Source organism: Nansenia antarctica (assembly GCF_963989245.1).
Source record: "Nansenia antarctica genome assembly, chromosome: 16".
Taxonomy (NCBI): domain Eukaryota; kingdom Metazoa; phylum Chordata; class Actinopteri; order Argentiniformes; family Microstomatidae; genus Nansenia; species Nansenia antarctica.
In genome coordinates this window covers 16,059,417-16,079,435 of record NC_137686.1, presented here as the reverse complement: position 1 = coordinate 16,079,435, position 20,019 = coordinate 16,059,417, and the positions used below count along the sequence as shown (strand labels likewise).

Sequence of the window (20,019 nt, the reverse complement as noted above, 5' to 3'; positions counted from 1 at the left end):
CAGGTACCAAACAACGAAATTTAGGAGGGGTGGCTCCCCTGGTGCTAGGAAAGAAAAAAAACACTAAAAAAACAAGAAGGGAAAGGAGCTGGTTTACATAAATAAAGGCTATGTACACTATCCACTATACTATACTGTACAGATAGACGACTAGGGTTGTCATATTGCACATAGTGTTATTGCACATTCATTTAAAGTGTCGCAGTTTGCAGGCTTGAAATGTACATATTTGTGCCTCAGCACTACACCTGATTTTTTCAATCCAGACCCCCATGTCAGACCCCCTGGGACGAGATGTTCAAAACGTTTAATCTGGATCAGAATAGCCGACCAAAGTGATCAGGATCAGATCTATATGGCTGATTTTGAGTCATATAGGGGAAATCAGCCAGCTCAATCTGATCCTGGATAGCAAAAAAAGAATCAGGATCATTCTGATCCAGATTAAACGTTTTGAACAACTGGGCCCTGGTTTCCCGACAGGATCTGGTCACTTTCAACTGAGTGTGAAATAGTTTGAAGTGCTATTCAATTCTTGGCCCTCTGTGGCTCAGTTGGTAGAGCTTGGTGCTAACAATGCTTAGGTTGTGTGTTCGATTCCCGCTGGCATCATCTACGTATACTGACAAATGTATGTACTCGCTGCAATGTATGTCGCTTTGGATAAAAGCGTCAGCTTAATGGCATTATTAACATCACTAGAGATGTTTTGGCAGAGTACCCAATGTTGTCTCTCATGCCTAACATCACTGGGTAATGTTAGGTTTTGTGTTTCCCCAATTCAACTCGCAGACTGGGCAGACTGGGCCTGGTAGGTTAAAGGGACACTTTTTAGTTTCTCCTGGCCCATACACTTCTCCCTGGCCTTTGACCTGAGATGAGCCTGCCTCCCGACAACTGCACTTTTATTTCTGCACCTGTTGTATTCTGTATTGCACCTTGTTTTAGTTTTAGTGTATTTTTATTTGTTTTCTTTTTATTAGTGTTTTATCTGTTAAGCACTTTGGTCGGCTATTTGTCGTTGTAAATGTGCTATATAAATAAACCTGACTTGACTTGACTACTTTCAAGGTAAGGAACCACTCTAACCGCAAGGCCACTGAGCTGGTTGCACAGACCTCTTTGATATAGCCTCTTTTATACATCTGTACATTACATGCTGTACATAAACTACCTTAGTTTAGGGTGTAGTTTAGGGTGTAGTTAGTGTTAGTTTAGAGTGTAGTTGGGTATAGTTTAGGTGTAGGTAGGATGTACTTTTAGTTTAGGTGTAGTTAGTGGTAGTTTAGGGTGTAGTTAGTGTTAGTTTAGGTGTAGTTAGGGTGTAGGGATGTAGTAGTTAAGGTATAGTTTAGTTTAGGGTGTAGTTAGTGGTAGAGTTAGGTGTAGTTTAGGTGTAGGTAGGATGTACTTCAGGTAAAGTTTAGGTGTAGTTAGGGTGTAGTTTAGGGTGTGGTTAGTGGTAGTTTAGGTGTAGTTTAGGGTGTAGTTAGTGGTAGTTTAGGTGTCGTTTAGGGTGTAGGTCTTACCTGAGCTGAGAGAGCACCCTGTCCTCCATGGCCAGGTACTTGTGTCTCTCCTCGTCCACCATGGCCTTCTGGCTCCGAATAGGCTCCTCCTCCTCCTGGCGTCTCAGCCTATCAACCATCATCCCGGTGATCTCCTCCTCCGCCATCTTGAACATCGACCTCACACTCTCCTGGTTCTGCATCTGGATATGGAGGACACACACACGCATGCACGAATGCACGCAAACACACACACACACACACACACACACACACACACACACACACTGTGTTAAGAGTAGTGCGCTTAGGGTGTGTGTCTTCTGTGTGTGGGTGCTTGGTGAGTGTGTGTGTGTGTGTGTGTGTGTGTGTGTTTTGAGTGTTCTCTGCGTGTGTACTTAGTGTGTGTTTTGAGTGTGTGTGTTCTCTGTGTGTGTGCTTATTGTGTGTTTTGAGTGCGTGTCAAGTGTGTGTGTTCTCTCTGTGTGTGCTTGGGGGGTGTTTGTTTCTGAGTGTTTGTGCTAAGAGAGAGAGAGAGAGAGAGAGAGAGAGAGAGAGAGAGAGAGAGAGAGAGAGAGAGAGAGAGAGAGAGAGAGAGAGACAGAGAGAGAGAGAGAGAGAGAGAGTGTGTGTGTCTGTGTGTGTGTGTGTGTGTATGGAGACTATGTGCTATGTGTGTGTGGTGAGAGTGTGCTAAGAGAGTGTGTGTGTGTGTGTGTGTGTGTGTGTGTGTGTGTGTGTGTGCTCCTGTACATGGTTACCTGCAGCTGTCGTAGCTGGTGCAGCTGCAGCCGGAGGTCAGTGACGTGGTTCCTGGCAGAGCTCAGGGTGCTCTCCATCTCCAGCGCCGGGGCTGTGGGAGGGGCCTCCTGGCCTGCCGCAGAGATGTCCGCCAGGGGGGCGGGGCTTCTGGCTGCAGGTACAGGTGAGGCTCCAGCACTGTTGACATTCAAAGGCGAACAGAGGTTTCACAGAGGGTTGGTGACTATGGCTGTGTTTGTTTTTATACAAACTTACCTATATAACATATATAACATAACTATATTAAATATATAACTTACCGTACCTATATCACTATATAACATATATAACTTACCTATATAACATATATACAGTACCTTACCTATATAACTATATAAAATATATAACTTACCTATATAACTATATAACATATATAACTTACCTATATAACTATATAAAATATATAACTTACCTATATAACTATATAAAATATATAACTTACCTATAACTATATAACATATACCTTACCTATATAACTATATAATATATAGAACTTACCTATATAACATATATACCTTACCTATATAACTATATAACATATATAACTTACCTATATAACTATATAACATATATAACTCACCTATATAACATATATAACTTACCTATATCACTATATAATATAGAACTTACCTATAGAACTATATAACATATATAACTTACCTATATAACTATATAATATATATAGAACTTACCTATATAACATATATACCTTACCTATATAACTATATAACATATATAACTCACCTATATAACATATAGAACTTACCTATATATATATATGTAACTTACCTATAGAACTATAGAACATATATAACTCACCTAGGAGCATCTTTTGGTCCAATAGCGAGTGCGTGCTGAACCAGTCCAGCCAAGCTGGCGATCTGCCGCTCCATGGCCTTCATCCTCTCACTGCCAAACACAACACATGTTTGGCTCAGAAATATACAGTATATACCATACATAACCACTGTGGTGGTCTGGGTATCAGAATCAGAATCAGAATCAGAATCAGAATTATTTTATTTGGCCAAGTATATTTGCACATACAGGAAATTGACTTGGTGAGGTTGGTGCATAGGACATAAAAAATATATAATATATAAGCAAACATAATTGAAAAGACACTAGCAAAAAACCAAGAACAGTAAATGTTCTTATATCGTAGATATAAGTGTATTCTAAATTAGAATAAATGTAAAATAATATAACTTATTTTATATTAAAAGATTTTAGATGTAGATGTAGAAGAATTCAAGGAATGTCTCTTAGAATTCATTATGTTTGCGTTAGTTAATGCAGGATAGTCATAGAGAGTATGAAAACAATGTGTATCAATATGAAAGGAAAAAAAAATGTTTATTTGCATTTGTTCCTAAATAAAGTGTTTTCGGAGGCCTTTCATACTGTCAGTCAGAGCTCAGCTCTCATTTACATTCTCTCTATAAAGATACAAAACAGCATTTTATATCAATATATTAGCCTATATATATATATATATATATATGTTTATATATATACAGTACAGGCCAAAAGTTTGGACACACCTTCTCATTCAATGCGTTTCCTTTATTTTCATGACTATTTACATTGTAGATTCTCACTGAAGGCATCAAAACTATGAATGAACACATAGGAAATAAAGTGTGAAATAACTCGGAAAAATATGTCTTATATTTTAGATTCCTCAAAGTAGCCACCCTTTGCTTTTTTGTTGTTAATAAAATATATATTTTTTGTTGTTAATAAAATATATTATAATAATATTAAATATATATATAATAACATATTATTATTAACACATATTATATTAAATATTATTATTATATATTTTATTAACAACAAAAAAGCAAAGGGTGGCTACTTTGAGGAATCTAAAATATAAGACATATTTTTCAGAGTTATTTCACACTTTATTTCCTATGTGTTCATTCATAGTTTTGATGCCTTCAGTGAGAATCTACAATGTACCAAATAGTCATGAAAATAAAGGAAACGCATTGAATGAGAAGGTGTGTCCAAACTTTTGGCCTGTACTGTATATATATCGCTTAAGTTTAATTTGACATATTCGGTGGTGTGTCTCACCTGGTCTGGGGGTCATTGGGGTTCACGTGACCCTGGAACAGCCTATCAGCATGTCCGGTGGGGTCGAGGAACACTGGCGAGGTGGAGGACACGCTCCCCCTCGCCCTGCTCATGTTCACCACCTCCACCGTCCCGCTGCTGTCCCGCCGCACGGACCGGCGAATAGGAGACATCCTGTCCGGGGACGCGCCCCCGGCGGAGCTGTCAATCATCCTGACCTCGTTCACCCGGTGAGGGGACGGCGGCGGGGTCTTGGTGCCGAGCGGGGGCAGCTGGTTCTCCCCGTACCTCTGCGACTTCTGCCTGTAGAGAGAATGCTGCTGCTGCTCCAGGGCGTCCGAGTAGGAGCCGGTGCTCTTCGTGGAGGAGGAACGGTGCCGGAGGCCCCCGCCGTCCACCAAGTCCCCCGCGTGAGAGGAGTTCCCCTGGGACGAGGCGATGCTGAGGCGGCCCCCCTCCTGGTGGCCGTAGGCGTCCGGCAGGTAGCCCCCGGGGTCTCCGGCCCTCGCCAGAGACATGGTCTTGGCGCCCGGGTCCTCGTCCGGCTTCACGTCCCTCCTCTCTAAGATGGCGCTGGGGGGGCCCGGGGTGACGGAGCGGCCCTGCGGGGGCACGCTGGACATGCGGTCCCTGGGGAGGGTGGCGCTGCCGGGCTGGATCACCCCCCCCCCGGCGGGGCGGGGACCGTAGGGGATCCTGGAGGGGGAGGTGGGCATGGAGCGGGCGGTGGGGGGGGACATGGACTCCTGTAAGGCGTGGACAGGGCTCCGGCTGCTGGACTGGAGGTTGTGGACCGGACTGTGGCTGCCGTACAGAAGCTCCCTCTGGATCTGGGGACGGGGCCGGCGTCAGACACACACAACACATCATAAAGGTCTGCTTCACTGACACAAAGCTGTCTGCAGTTTTACAATGGTCCTCGGTGGCTCAGTTGGTAGAGCATGGCGCTAACAGTGCTTAGGTTGTGGGTTCGGTTCCCGCTGGGACCATATGTACTGAAAAACGTATGCACTCACTGCACTGTAAGTCGCTTTGGATAAAAGCGTCAGCTAAATGGCACATATTACAGTGGAAAACACTTATTGTCATGGTAAAATGCTGTTTTGAAAAATGAAAAACTGCAGCAGAGTGCGTCTGATTGTTTTGATGACGGGCATGCCGCAGTGTGTGAGAGAAACGTGAGAGAAAAGAGAGGGATGAAAGAAAGAAAAAGGGTAAAAGATGTTGAATGAAGTCAAAGGTAAACAAGCTGTTTGAGTTTAGACTTGTTGCCTAGTCATGCTTAAGCTTGAACCAACGCGCACACACGCACCCACGCACACACACACTTAACACACACACACACACACACACACCAAATGCACAAACGCACATAGCCTTTGTTGCATGCTCATGCTTAAGCGTGTAATCACACACACACACACACACACACACACACACACACACCAAACCCACACAGACACACACGCACACACACACATATACACAGCGTTTGCGTAAGCCCTGCCATGGAGAGTACAATACACTCTATGCATAACTCCAAACATTACCGTTGACTAATAATTCCCCCTAATCTGCATCATTGTCTGTCTTCATTCCAGAGCCCTTTCAGTGACAACCATTCAGTGAGAAGTGAGAACTTGTTTATGCCACACAGTCACGGAAAAACAACCACTTCACTTCGATTCTGTGAGGAAAAAAACCCACAAATCATCCCAAGTGTCTGCTGGGCCGTGAAATAAAATACGAAGTCTGCTCTACCAAGTAACACGCCGATCACAGCACAAGTAACACATCCATTCGAATAACCATAACCATAACAATGTACTACTGTGTGTCTTTGCTCGTCTTTATTAGGAAGATGATTCCTGTGGTACTCACACTCATAGTCCCTCTTAGTAGTAGTAACAAGACACAGGCTTAACTGGACATAACGCTCTCCCCCCTGCTCACATCTCCGTGGTCCGTCTTGCTGTTGTGCAGCTGTGATCGGAGGTGTGGAGACAGAGAGGAGACAACGCCTCTCACGTAAAGTTAGCCGTCTGAGGCAAGAGGAGGGTGTTGTCAGGTGTTTTTTTTAGCTTCTTCAAAAACTGGATTACTCAGTTATTCACGGCGTCATAAGATGACAAGTCATAACAGATGGAAGATGTGATTTAAATTCTGCATATTAATAACCCCCTGCAGTGAAACCAGTGTCCTGGGCTGTCGTTAAAGTCATTTGTTTCGCTCACAGTCAGTTAGAGTCCTTTTCGAACTTCATTAACTTCAACAGAAGAATACCGGTATTTCATACACACAAGCCAACTGCTCTGGGGATAAGCGTAGTACAGTATGATTTTATTATTTCATTAGTCCCCATTTACTGTATGTCATATTGTGTATAAAATTGATTCCACAATATTGCAGCACAACAAACACAGTGACATTTCACCTATAGCCTAATAATCGAAGACACTGTGTGCATGGGTTTGAGTGTGTGCGCGTGTGTGTGTGTGTGTGTGCGTGTGTGTGCGTGTGTGTGCGTGCGTGCATGCATGGGTGTGTGGGCCCCGGAGGGGCATAACACCTTCAAGACACCATCATAGATAGATAGATAGATCAGTCCCCAAGGGCAATTCAGGTGTTACAGCAGCTCAGACCACAAAACAAAATGAAATGACAATTGAATAATAGGCTATATAAAATAGATAACAAATACAAAATAAAGACAGACCAATAGACATTTGGGACCAGATAGACCAATAACATTTGGGACCTTATATACTGTACAGTAGGTAAGATTTAACATCCTCCAGCCTGACTCGGATCACCCAGATCGAGCCAGCTGGAGGAGGAGTTGTACATTGTACAGTCTTATTGCGGCAGGCAGAAAATATCTCCTATAGCGCTCTTTAGTGCAACATGCAAAGGAGAAAACGCACTCAGAGACGTCAACAACATTCTTCTGGAAACTCTCTAGCAGACTCTGAACATGTGTGTACCACCTGCAGCAGAGCATGTGTGCGGCCCTCGAATCGGCCTCCACAGCCCCACAAGATGGCATCAGCACCAGAAGCACTAACTCTCCACTACCCCCCAACCAGATTAAAGCCAGTGTCATCACTGACCAGGATGGACAGCACAGAGATATGTAGCATAATGTCAGGACTGCAGAGTCACTACCTATCTTCCGCCGTCGATTGAAGACCCATCTCTTCAGGCTACATCTTAACTTTCCCTCCTAAAGACCTCCTCATCCCCTCTACAGTTACAGTTTTTCTAGTGTAAATAAAATGTAAAAAGATAAGTAATTCTTCCTTCTTCTAGTACTGTGACTGCCAATGGCCCCTGGTCCTAGCGTAGATTACTTTTTCTTAGGATGACTGATGGATAGATGACTTACTTAGACAAATGTATTTGTTGTAGGTCGGATAAAGGGGTCTACTTAATCCCTAAAATGGAATTGTAAATGTTGGCCTGACCTAATCATATATGTAGGCGACACCTGGGCTCATCCTCCTCAGAACTCCCCACCCTATTGTACATTACCTGAACTTAAACAAACAAACAAACAACGACAAAAAAGGTTGAGCACTGTGACTGCCGATGGCACATCGAAGGGTTTTACTCACGATGACTGATGAGTTGATTCACTTACTTTAGACAAACGCCTGTCTTGTTGGATAAAAGGGTCTGCTAAATGACTTTAATGTTAACGTGATAACCTGCTCCTACAGTACAGTGTTGACCTGAGATGTGGGTCCAGTGAGGTGGGTCTGATGATGAACGGACGGTCAGGCACTCTCACCGGTGTCTCTGGGCCAAGGGGAGGCTGGTGGAGGTAGAAAACGGAGGACGGGGCTCATAGTAATGCATGGAATGGAATGAGGGATGGTGTTCCTCACACGTGCTTAACACCTGTCCCATGCGTTACAACGAGCCCCGTCCTCCGAATTCTACCCCCAGCAGCCTCTCCACTGCGCTGGACAGACACGGAGGGTACTGGAGGCGGTTTAATGAACCGAGCTACTGACTCGACTCACTGACCCGACTCACTGACACGACTCACTGACCTAGTCTCAGCGACGACTCTTTCAGAGCGACGCCCGCCCGCCTATGAAAGCGGAGCTGAGCTTTCCCAGGATTACACGACATGCTTCCCTGGCTGAGAGCCTCTTGGCTCAGTGGCTGTGAGATAATGTTGATATCTTAGAAAGAAAGACACTTCTCAAGCCTCGGCAACAGTCATCCCAATGTACTGCCACTATCTATATATCTATCTATGCATCCGAATCTGAATCAGAAACAGATTTATTTCCAAGTAGGTTTTCACATACAGGGAGTTTTCACATACAAGGAATCTATCTATCTATCTATCTATCTATCTATCTAATCTATCTAATAACTCCCCTGTCAACAGATGAGAATGTACCAGCATGGTATGGTCCATATCACGAAAGTGCAGACATCCACTATCCACAGAAACAAGACAGGCTATTATCAAACCTTATTATTATTATTATTATTATTATTATTATTATTATTTATTTCTAAATGTATTATTCCATTTTGTTTATTGAGACATACTGCAGCATAAGTGTTGCCAACGTGCTGCCAAATGTGTTTCATGGTGCCAAATGCAACATTCAAACTTCTCTTATCCAGGCTTAAAAGCCTCTGGCGGAGGGAGGGGGGGGGGGGGGTCAGAACACGAAGGAGAAAAACCCCTGGCCCTATCTGAGAGACTCAGTGTGTGTGTGTGTGTGTGTGTGTGTGCAGGTGGTGATGTGCATGTGTGTGTTATATGTGTGTGTGTGCACGTGCAGATGTGCATGTGTGTGTGTTATATATGTGTGTGTTACGTGTGTGTGTGTGTGTGTCTGCTGCAGTCATGGACACACAAGGCAACTTTGATCATCCCATGTCTCAGAGTGGGGAGCTGAGGGTCTCTGGGTCGGGGCTTTGGGACAGGAGGCTTCCTGTCTGTTCCCCTGGACGTCAGACTAGACGGAGGGGATTTAGAGGACTTTGTGCTTGGTGCTGACACACACACACGCACACAATACATGTACACACACACACACACACACACACACATACACACACACACACACAATACGCGCATGCACACACACACACACACATTTGAATACTTTATTTGGTTCCACAAATTATATTATACAAACAGGGAATCAAATATTTCGGGGCTAAGCAGCACTGAACACTTAAGGATACACATAACACCTCCTTCTCCACACGGCCAAGCTGCCAATAATAGCTGAGACAGAGCAAAATTTGGCAACCTGTTTGGCCTTTCTTTTAGTCATTGCAGCAATTCTCAGACCCCTCATGGTGCATTTATATACATGGCCCAGACTTCCAAATACAAGTACACACACACACACACACACACACACACACACACACACACACATACACACACACACCCACACACACAATACGCGCATGCACACACACACACACACACACATACACACACACACACACACACACACACACACATGCGCATCCTCACATGCACCGACACACACAGCTGATGTTGCCATGCGGGGCTTACTCACCCTGGCGTCAGCGTTGCTTGGTCTGCCGTGGCGATTAAAGGCGTGTGCGGGGTCTCTGTGGTACACCTTCAGACTGCTGTGAGGACTGATGTGTCTGGAAGGGAAGAAAAAACAATGTCAAAAGTCAGGGATGGGGGGGTGGGGGTGAAGGGCTATACTATAACCATTAACCTGCCTGCCTGCCTGTCTTTCTGTATGTCTATCTGTCTGTCTTGCTGTCTGTCTGGCTATCTGTCTTGCTGTCTGTCTGTTTGTCTGTCTGTCTTGCTGTCTGTCTGCCTGTCTGTCTTGCTGCCTGTCTGTCTGTCTGTCTGCCTGTCTATCTATCTGTCTACCCACCCATTACGTTTCAATAAAATCCGTAACGTTTACAAAAGCAACCGGAGTCCTCATTCTAATCTAGTAGTGTATCTCACCAGTCAGCTTGTCTATTCTCTAACCCCAGACCGCCCCCATATCCTCCAGTGTGGTGTGCGATGTCAGGCCCCGGCTGTGTTTCCCCAGCCCCGAGTGTACTTAAGCGTCGGTGCATATTAGGGCGTGGCGGTGGTGGCGGTGCTGGTGGAGGGAGACAGCCTGTCGTCTGCACACGCTCAGACAGGGCCTCTTCTGTTGTTGTGCTCGACAATGGCACATTAAATGGTTGCGTGCAGAAACTGAAAGGGCCAGGAGGGGATAGGAGAAGTAGGAAAAGGAGGAGGAGGAGGAGGAGGAGGAGGAGGAGGAGGAGGAAGAGTAGTTATGTCACGTCAGGGGCAGTGAAATGCCAGAGTGGACTGCACTTACAGTATATAGCGCCTTATTCCAAAGTGCTTTACAATGGCCTCTCATTCACCCATTCACACACACATTCACACACCAATAGCGGCAAGCTACCATGCAAGCCGCCGGGCCCGCTCATTGGGAGCAATTTGGGGTTCAGTGTTTTGCCCGAGGACACCTCGACACGTGGCCAGCCGGTGGATCGAACCGCCGAACTGCGATCATTAGACGCTGGCTCTACCTCCTGAGCCACAGCTGCGTCTAATCCGTGTCAGTAGAGAGGAGCTGAGAGCTACTAAAAAGGGCATCTACTGTTAGTCAGGTTAGGAGCTGTTATGGGATCTTAAAAAAAAAAAACGTACATTGAAATCGTTGCCGTTGGTCGGATTCATAAGGCACTTAGGATAGCATAGCCTACCTAGCGAACTGCTGTACAGTACACACATGTTGATAATCCCTTCTGCCCAGCCCAACCCAACCACAGCATACCTTCACGCCAACTATCACATTGTGCTCTGTGCCATCTCCTTTGTGTGTTTTCATGTTGGGACAGTATCTGCTCAGTATTCCATTATAGTATTTAGTATTTCCTTTCTGTGCCATTTATATAATCTTCATGCGGCCAGGTATTGGTGCGTCATTGAGAACCCATTGATATCCGTGATATCCCGGTGGCAGATTGGAGGGGGAAGAGGAAGAGGAGGAGTCACTAGTGTAAATAAACAAATATAGCCTCTCTCAGGTACGAACACACCTAATCCCTCCGACCTCACTGCCAATGGCCTCTGGCCCGAGCATAGATTACTCTTTCTTCCGTTGACTGATGGATAGATGATTCACTTACTTAGACACGTGTATTTGTTGCAAGTCACTTTGGATAAAGGCGTCGGCTAAATGCCGAAGAAAAAAGGAAAAACCCCAACAACTTCATCACAGAGTACATGAGACAACGTTCTGAGCGGTCCACTGTCTGGCTCTGTGAGACTATGACACTCTGGGGGTTCCATGTTCCATCTTTTGGGTTCCATGTTTGAGTTCCTTTATTTATTTATTTATTTACAGAGGGTTCTACATGGGTTCTTCCACAGAGATAGCCGTGAAAAAAAAACACGTTATTTTTTTCTCTAAGAGTGTTTTAAACCTACCTGATGTCGGCGAGTTCGTAGTACATGTTCCTGGTGTCGTCCTTGATGTACACGGCGATGTTAGGAGACTCCAGCATCTTCATGCTGAGGTGCTGGGGGAAGGCGCTGACGAACAGGGCTCTCACCGTGTCTGCAGAGGAGATCTCGTTGGGCATCCGGATCTGCTTGGTCTCCTCTCCGTACTGCAGGTAGAGGACACCTGGGGAGGGAGGGGAGAGGAGGGACGCGTCTGTCACACCAACGGGAGAGAGGAGGGGAGAAGGGGCGGGGGGGGGGTAGGGAAAAAGAAAGAGAGAGAGAGAGAGCAAGGGGAAGAGAGAAAGTGATGGAGGAGGAAGAAGAAGAGAACGAGAGAGTGAGTATGTGAACTAAAGAAGGTGAGATTGAGAGACAAGAGTGTGAGTATTTATTAGTTTATCAAGACCCCCCCGTTAGCATGCAAGCTAGAGACAGTATGAGACAGAAGTAAGATTGTACAGTTGGAGAGAATGTTCTGAGAGAGAGAGATAGAGAGAGAGAGAGAGAGAGAGAGAGAGAGAGAGAGAGAGAGAGAGAGAGAGAGAGAGAGAGAGAGAGAGAGAGAGTGATGGGGATCTCAGTAGTCCCTACCGAGTGATCTGTCCCTGGTCTGGTTGGCTGAGCGGACCACAGGCAGGCTGGCCCGTGTTCTGCAGCCCCGGGTGAAGGCTACCTGTCCGGGGCCGAGGCCCGAGGTGGCGTCCCCCTCTGACATGGTCTCCAGAGACTCCAGAGAGGCCAGGGACAGGTGGTCCAGTGGCTCCCCAACACCTACACCTGGGCCGGGCAAGGGGCTCGCACTGGGCTGGGGGGTCCGGATCTGGAGGGACAGAGAGAGATGGGAGTCACTTCACAGTCTCAAACACAGAGGTTTCTCTCTCTCTCTCTCTCTCTCTCTCTCTCTCTCTCTCTCTCTCTCTCTCTCGGTTCTTTGTGTGTGCTGGCAGCCAACCTTTCATGCCTTCCTCCGATGTCTTCTCTCATACACACGCACGCACATGCACACACACGCACACACACACACACACACACAAAAACAGCCTGCTAAGGGGCACGGTACACTCTAATCTTGTAAAATAACAACTGTCAACATATCTTTAAGTCAAAAAGCAGATACGATGCAGCCGTGATGTGGTGCTTTAAGAGAAGACCTAATAGGTCCACAGACTCCAGTAACTATCAGTTTGAGTTTATCAAACGCCAACCGCAACCTTTTCAAATCAACCCAAGACAACATGTTTTTGACTTTATGATGCGAATGTGTCTCTGATGCTGCCAGCTTCTGTAGGTGGACATGACATCTATGACCTGCCACACACACACACACACACACACACACACACTCACACGCATGGTGCATGCACACACCCACGCACAGTCACATCTGAGTTGACTATTTAGGCTGGCAGTGACTGGGCTACACTGACACACTCTGGTGAACAACTTCCTCAGGCTACCCTAGCCTCCCTCTCCACTGTCACTGAGGGGAGTCTGGTGGAGGCAGAACTTTGAGGACAGGCTCATTGTGACGCGTGGGACGGAGTAAGGAATGGTATCATGGTACCATGCATTACAATGAGCCTGCGTCCTCCGATTTCTCCCTCCACCAGCCTCTGCTGGTTTCACAATGACTTAATGCTGATGATGTGCGTCTAATTCCCAGCACAGATTACAGTATCAACAAAGACCCGTTCTTACTCTGTTGGAGATGTGTAATATCAAAACAAACCCTTCTACCATACTGTATGTCAGCATACGCTTGTTTAAACATGTCTTCTCTCCCACATAAAATCATCAGTGTTTATTATGGGATCAAAAGGATAGCCAGAGTCCTGTAACAAATGAGAAGGGTCAATTTGGCTAGTTGTTTATCAATTCAGCAGTAAAAATGTTGATATTGACAAAATAAATCTATAATGCCATTTAGCTGACTTACATTGCAGTGAGTGCATACATTTTACAGTATATATGGTGGTCCCAGCGGGAATCGCACCCACAGCCTAAGCTGTATTAGGGCAATGCTCTATGAACTGAGCCACAGAGGACCGACCACACATTGCTGATCTTTATAGAACATTACGTTAAAGTTTACGTTAAAGTTTGCATTGAAATCATTTGTTTACCCGTGACTAGTTAGAGAACACTGCTCAAACTTTTTTCAACAGATTTCCTCATTGTTCGGTAACTATGTTTAGCATGTCCTAGCTTACGTAACGCAAGGAGCCTGATAATGATGGCTAAAGTTTGCTGTCATACACATCAGTGACTGGATGCCACAGTGACGCAAGTCTTAGATGTTGGAGGCTGATAATGATCTGGTAATCATACCTGTAAATGTAACAGCTAGGCCTACAGCTATGAGCAGAATGTCATTTCACAGACGCATCCATACACTCATGAAAGAGAATCGGGGGTAGTGGTGGAGAGTGAGTTGGACTGGCGATCAGAACGTTATGAGTTCAAATCCCACCTGGGAACACCACCACTAGTGTGTCTTTGAGTAAGGCACTTTGCCCTAAAATTACTCCATGGAGACGGTCCCTGTAATCTCTAATTGTAAGACACTTTAGATAAAAGCATCTGCTAAATAGTAAAAATGGAATTCTACAGGCTGTGTCTGTATGCACCAGGGGAGGCTGGTGGAGGTAGAACCTGGAGGACGGGCTCATTGTAATCTGTGGAACGGAATAAGGGATGGTCATGTGACGTGTGTGTCCTCCATTTTCTACCTCCACCAACTGTATTATTCCCCTAGTATGCAACGATAAGAAAGTACTGTGTATTTATATATGGATATAATAAAGATAAGTGTGTGTATTTACAAGAGTAAAGGGGAGGTTGAAAACAGAATGAATGGTGCTTGGTGGCGTAGCACACTAAGGCGTCAGCCATGTAATCGCAGGGTCCCCAGGTTCGATTCCGGCAGTCGACATATCCTGCATGTCATCCCTCCTCTCTCACCCATCCTTCCTGTCAATCTCTACGGTCTCTATCCGATTAAAGCAGAAAATGCCCTAAAAACATATATATATATATTAAAGAATACATAAATAATTAACAGCATACCACAGTGCCAATGTCATAAGTAGTTGTATGGAACAATACAACCGACGCTGTAATTACACTAAACAGGCCATGTAATTACAGTGTAATTATCACGTCACAGTTCGACTTACAGTACACTTCTTTACTCACAGGTTCATCGCTCCTCTAGAGAGACCTTGCAATACAAGGGGGGTTCAAATCATTTGAGATTCATTGAGATTCAGAGCTCACAGAACAAGAGGGACTCTACTCTCCAGCTTACCCTTCCCCAAAACCTACTTTAAAGGGGTAATCTGTCATTGGTATATGTTTGGACCTTTAAATTAATGACATAGAGCCATTGATTTTTGAAATATACAACTTATAAATAACTCATGGTAAATGCCTCATGAGCCTCGCTTTGTTATTGTTTGAATTACAGATCGCACCTTTATCTATTTGAGAGAAAATGCTAAACTGAGCATCTATCAGTGGTGAGTGACATCACCCTTTAGTTAAGACAGCCCCAGGTGCACCTGAATAGATCCCATATGTCTTGCACACGGGACGGGAGGCTACTGGGGGCAGAAATCAGAGGACAGGCTCATTGTAAAGCATGGAATTGATTTGTGTTTGATGCCATTCCTCTTTCCCTCCCATGCATTACTATGAGCCTGTCCTTCGATGTCGACCTCCACCAGCCTCCTCTGGTAGTACTGCATTCCTCTTCCCAATCAGGTTACAGTCACACTGGGGTAAGTGTTACCCCGAGTCCAGCCCGGTCCAGTGGAGAGGAGAGAGATGCAGGACAGTACAGTACTGTTGGAGGATGAAAGCAGGCCCATCCAGCCAAGCATCAGATTGCTCCAATGGCGCTCCTTTGATCTCCCCTAATCACTGGCAGATGCATGGGTAATCGACTGCTTTGGTCTGGTGCCAGGTCTTTGAAAGCATTGGCAAACGTTCCATCGTCCATCTCCCTCCCCTCTGTTGCAGACCATTAGAACCACAGAGGACAACAGGTGGGGGGACGCGCACTGGTTCACTCCCATTAACTCCAGGGTCTCATCGCACTACCAGAGCCGGCTTATCCCTACACTTTCTACTTTTAAGTCTAGTCTTAACCTAAGATCTGGTAGGCTACCCATTGCAAAACAGTGAAACACTCTCTTTAATCATTTTAACATTATTTTATATATATATATATATATATATATATACTGTATGTTAAAATGATTAAAGAGAGTGTTTTATATTGTGTTTGTATGTGTAATGCATATTAATATATAATTTATAGATACAGTAAAAGTTGTTCCTCCATAAATAATATTCCATGAAAGTTGTTCCTCCATAAATAATATTCTCGTTTCAATATACACAGACCAGTTGCCTCACCAAAGAAAGTAAAACAATATGCTGGTGGAATTGAACATAGCTCCCGATAACGAAACTAATCATCAACAAATACACATTCAAGCAAGTTGCCAAACAAGTTCAAACAATACCTGAACTGGGAACTCAATCAATGCATAATCCGAAACCTGTTATAGTCCATTTTTGACAACGCCTATATAAAAATTCGACGCTGACTTACAAATCCCCTGGTGAGCGTGCGAGTCTCCGCGTTGACTTCGGGTGGCAGGTTTCTTTCACAACGTCTTAAGGAGCCGTGGAGAACGAGCTTCCCCTGTGGAGATGTGTCATATCAGGTGTGGCCATCAGAGACACGCACCGTGCCCCACCCAGCCAAACCACTGGACTTAAAACCAGTTAAACTCGCAGAGTAGTTGACTATATTGTCGCACTGAAGCCATTGGTGCGCTGAGTCTGAGTGTAACTTCACTGGCGCGTCAGTGCAATATTAAACCCGTGGCTATTTGCGTGTTCATCAACATAATTTACAACATGATTTAAACATCATTCGGTGAGTGGACCATGATATTTGGACCACGATGATTCGCTGTTTATGTTATTTTCCGAGACATTATGCCTATTATTCACACATGAAAACACACCATTTAATTTATAATGCTCTCTCCACTCAACACGGAAAGCTAAACGGTTCCAAAATGCATTGAGATGTTTAAGATAATCTTTCTAACTTTGATAAACCTCATAGTAGGCCTACCAATACAATAGCACCATTCAAATACAAGCATATTATTATGTCCAAACAAGCAGTCAATACAAAACCAACTACAGTAATTTTATGTTTATTTATATCCACCTAGTCCTAGAGCCTATTACTAGAATTTGGAGAGGGAAGCTGATCAACTGGCAATAGGTTATTACAGCACCAACTAAATGTACAACTCCAGTTTATTGTGTTAATAATAAGGGTTATCATTTTATCAGGGAAGGCTAACAAAGTTGTTAAGGTCACACCAACACAGACGCGCGCACACACACACACACACACACACACACACACACACACACACACACAACCCGACAAACTGTGAAAGACTTGACAGTCACCTGGTCTCTGAGTCGGTCATGATGGCCCATGATGACAGCTGCGTGGTGGGGGTACCTCTGCTTCAGGTGTTCCAGAAACACCTCCTTCTTCCTCTCCACCTCTGCGTGCTGCATAGTCAGGGGGTCCCTGCTGCTGCGCTGCTGCCCACCGATGGTGTACCTCCTGGGGACCGTGCTGGGAGAGTGGGGGGGTTCCTGGTGGCGGTGGTGGTGGTGGTGGTGGTCGTTCCCTTGGGTCTGATGCTTCCCAAGCAGGCGATCCACATCCTCTGGGGTGGAGAGTCTGGGGCGACTGTGGCCTGATTCTGGGAAGAGGACAGTGAAGAAAAGAGGACAATGTGTTGGATTATTGACATTGAAGCAAATGCCTTGGTTCCACTAGCTTCATGTCAGACATGTGATTGCAAAATTCTTGGTGGAGGGTTGTTGTTGTTACGAATGATCGCTGTCCATAAAAACTGGACGTAAAATGGAATGTAAATAGTGATGTGTTTAGATTATATACACAGTATATAGCCTATATTTCCTGTAATCAGAGCACACTGATTTCCCCTGTATAATTAAAGAATAAATAAAATAAATAAAAAATAAAACATAGGGATGGAAACTGTTTGAATCAAGTACTGGACTTAGATTGTGGGTTTGATTCCCGCTGGGACCATATATACTGAAACATGTATGCACTCACTGCAACATAAATCTCTTTGGATAAAAGCATCAGCTACAATGGCATATATATTATGTATATATTATATAAAGATGAAGCTAACTTTGGGACATAGCACAACCTGATCTTGAGGTTAATACACTAGCAACAGCCTCTGGTCTTGAGCAAACCCAGTGTCTCCACCATCCCACAATGTATTTATCTGAATTGTTGGTCACAGACACATGTTACCCTGGTGACTCATAATAACCCTGTGTAAGTGCATGCTTAAAAAAATAAATAATAATAATAATAATAATAATAGATAATGATCATAGATTTAATTTAAAAGCGCCTTTCGAAAACTCAAGGACACTGTACAGAAAAACAAAGAAACACAGAACAAAAACAAAAAACAAAAAACAAAAACAAGAACAGAACAAAAATGCAAAAGATGAAATCGTATTTAAAAAGTAAAAAATGGTGTAAGAGCTCAGGCAGCTATGGGGAACAGTGTTACTCGGGAGCCATGCCATGCTGTACGAGGGCCGGTCTGAACAGACGGGTGACAAAGATCATAACTGTCATCAAACATCAGAGATGACATCCCGGAGGACACTCAGTTCCTCTCGTGTCTTTGAAAACTCCAACGTATTTATTCTCCTGTTGAAAAGATTGAATGGAGGCTGGTTGAGGAACGCGTGTTTGATACCACTCCTCATCCCGTTCAATGCGTTACAATGCGCCCGTCCTCCGATTTCTACCTTCACCAGCCTCAACTGAACGGAATGTATAAAATACCACTGCAGCAACTGTGTTTAGAATATGCAGAATGTATAAAATGTATAGAATGTATAGAATGTAACCTAAATTAAAACCCATCATCAACTACAGGAAGCCTTAGGGAAAACAACATTGAGCTCAGTATGCAAACTAACTGGAGAAGTCATGCGCTTGATTATGTGTACACTGGGAACACACTATAAATACAAAGAACGCAGGTTTAAAAACATCAGGCTATGAACTTAAGATTAAGGACACTATGGAGATAGCTTATTAACTATTGTTAGCTTTTCATTCAAAAAAAGGTGGTGTCCCAAAATCATCTTGAATGCGAAGGCCTATATAACCTCAAAGTGTGCAGATTACACGAGAGAGCAGCTGCAATCCTTTTTATTCATCATATCACAGTGATGATTTAGTCTGGAGTCAGGGAGTCTGTTAGTCTCGACGGGGGGAGATGCTGTGTGCGTGCTTAATCTCCTGGGCTGTCATCAAAAGGGTAAGGGGTAGGTTGGTGGTACCGTACGGTCTTACACACACAAACACACTTCTCAGGCATGAAGGGTAAGAACAGGACGGTAAGCAACCCCCCCTTGAACTCAACCCGGGATGAGCAGCTATGCTGGAACTTGAACAGAGAGGTTGAGCAGCAAAAACCATTACGTGACAAACGGTTCCTACCCCCAGGCAGCAGGGGTGAACAGGTCAGTTTGACGAAAACAATAAAGATGCCTCAGATGCTTCAGATACCTGAGTTCAAACAACGCAGAAGTCTCTGTGTTTACTTCACGTTGAGCGACGCCGTCCACTGCAACTCCAGGCAGAGAACGCAGCGGCACGTCAAACTGACATTTTAAATACAGTAGTCCTAAAGGTATGGCGGTAATGAGGAGCGTGTCAGTTGAAGCACAATGTGACTTTTAAGACTGTGCTGGAAGGCTGGCGGGCGGGCGGGTGGGGAGGGGGGCCGGTTGTTTGGGTTGATGTCACGGGAAATGAACTAATGCCATCCTCAGGACATTGTAAATATTGTTTTACTCAGTAAATACTCAGTAATTACTCTAGTCAAAGTATTGGATTTGCATGTTGTTATGCAATTGCTGTTATGCAGTCTTAACTGACCTTCTCATCCCCACTATCCCCACTACATCTAATATAATAATCATAATCATAATAATAATCATCATAATCATAATAATAATAAT

The 20,019-nt window shown here is 44.5% G+C and overlaps 1 protein-coding gene across 1 annotated transcript in view; it reads right to left on the bottom strand.

Annotated features, from left to right (window-relative positions):
* LOC308172000 (sickle tail protein homolog) overlaps positions 1-20,019 on the bottom strand; it is a gene marked incomplete at both ends in the record, with an annotated part of 49,277 nt that overhangs the window by 15,552 nt on the left and 13,706 nt on the right. Inside the window, 8 exons of the mRNA XM_080546910.1 lie at positions 1,530-1,711; positions 2,270-2,447; positions 3,129-3,218; positions 4,395-5,224; positions 9,959-10,052; positions 11,866-12,064; positions 12,475-12,703; positions 17,386-17,690. Coding sequence (XP_080403036.1) covers positions 1,530-1,711; positions 2,270-2,447; positions 3,129-3,218; positions 4,395-5,224; positions 9,959-10,052; positions 11,866-12,064; positions 12,475-12,703; positions 17,386-17,690 — 2,107 coding nt within the window. The remainder of the gene's footprint in view (positions 1-1,529; positions 1,712-2,269; positions 2,448-3,128; positions 3,219-4,394; positions 5,225-9,958; positions 10,053-11,865; positions 12,065-12,474; positions 12,704-17,385; positions 17,691-20,019) is intronic.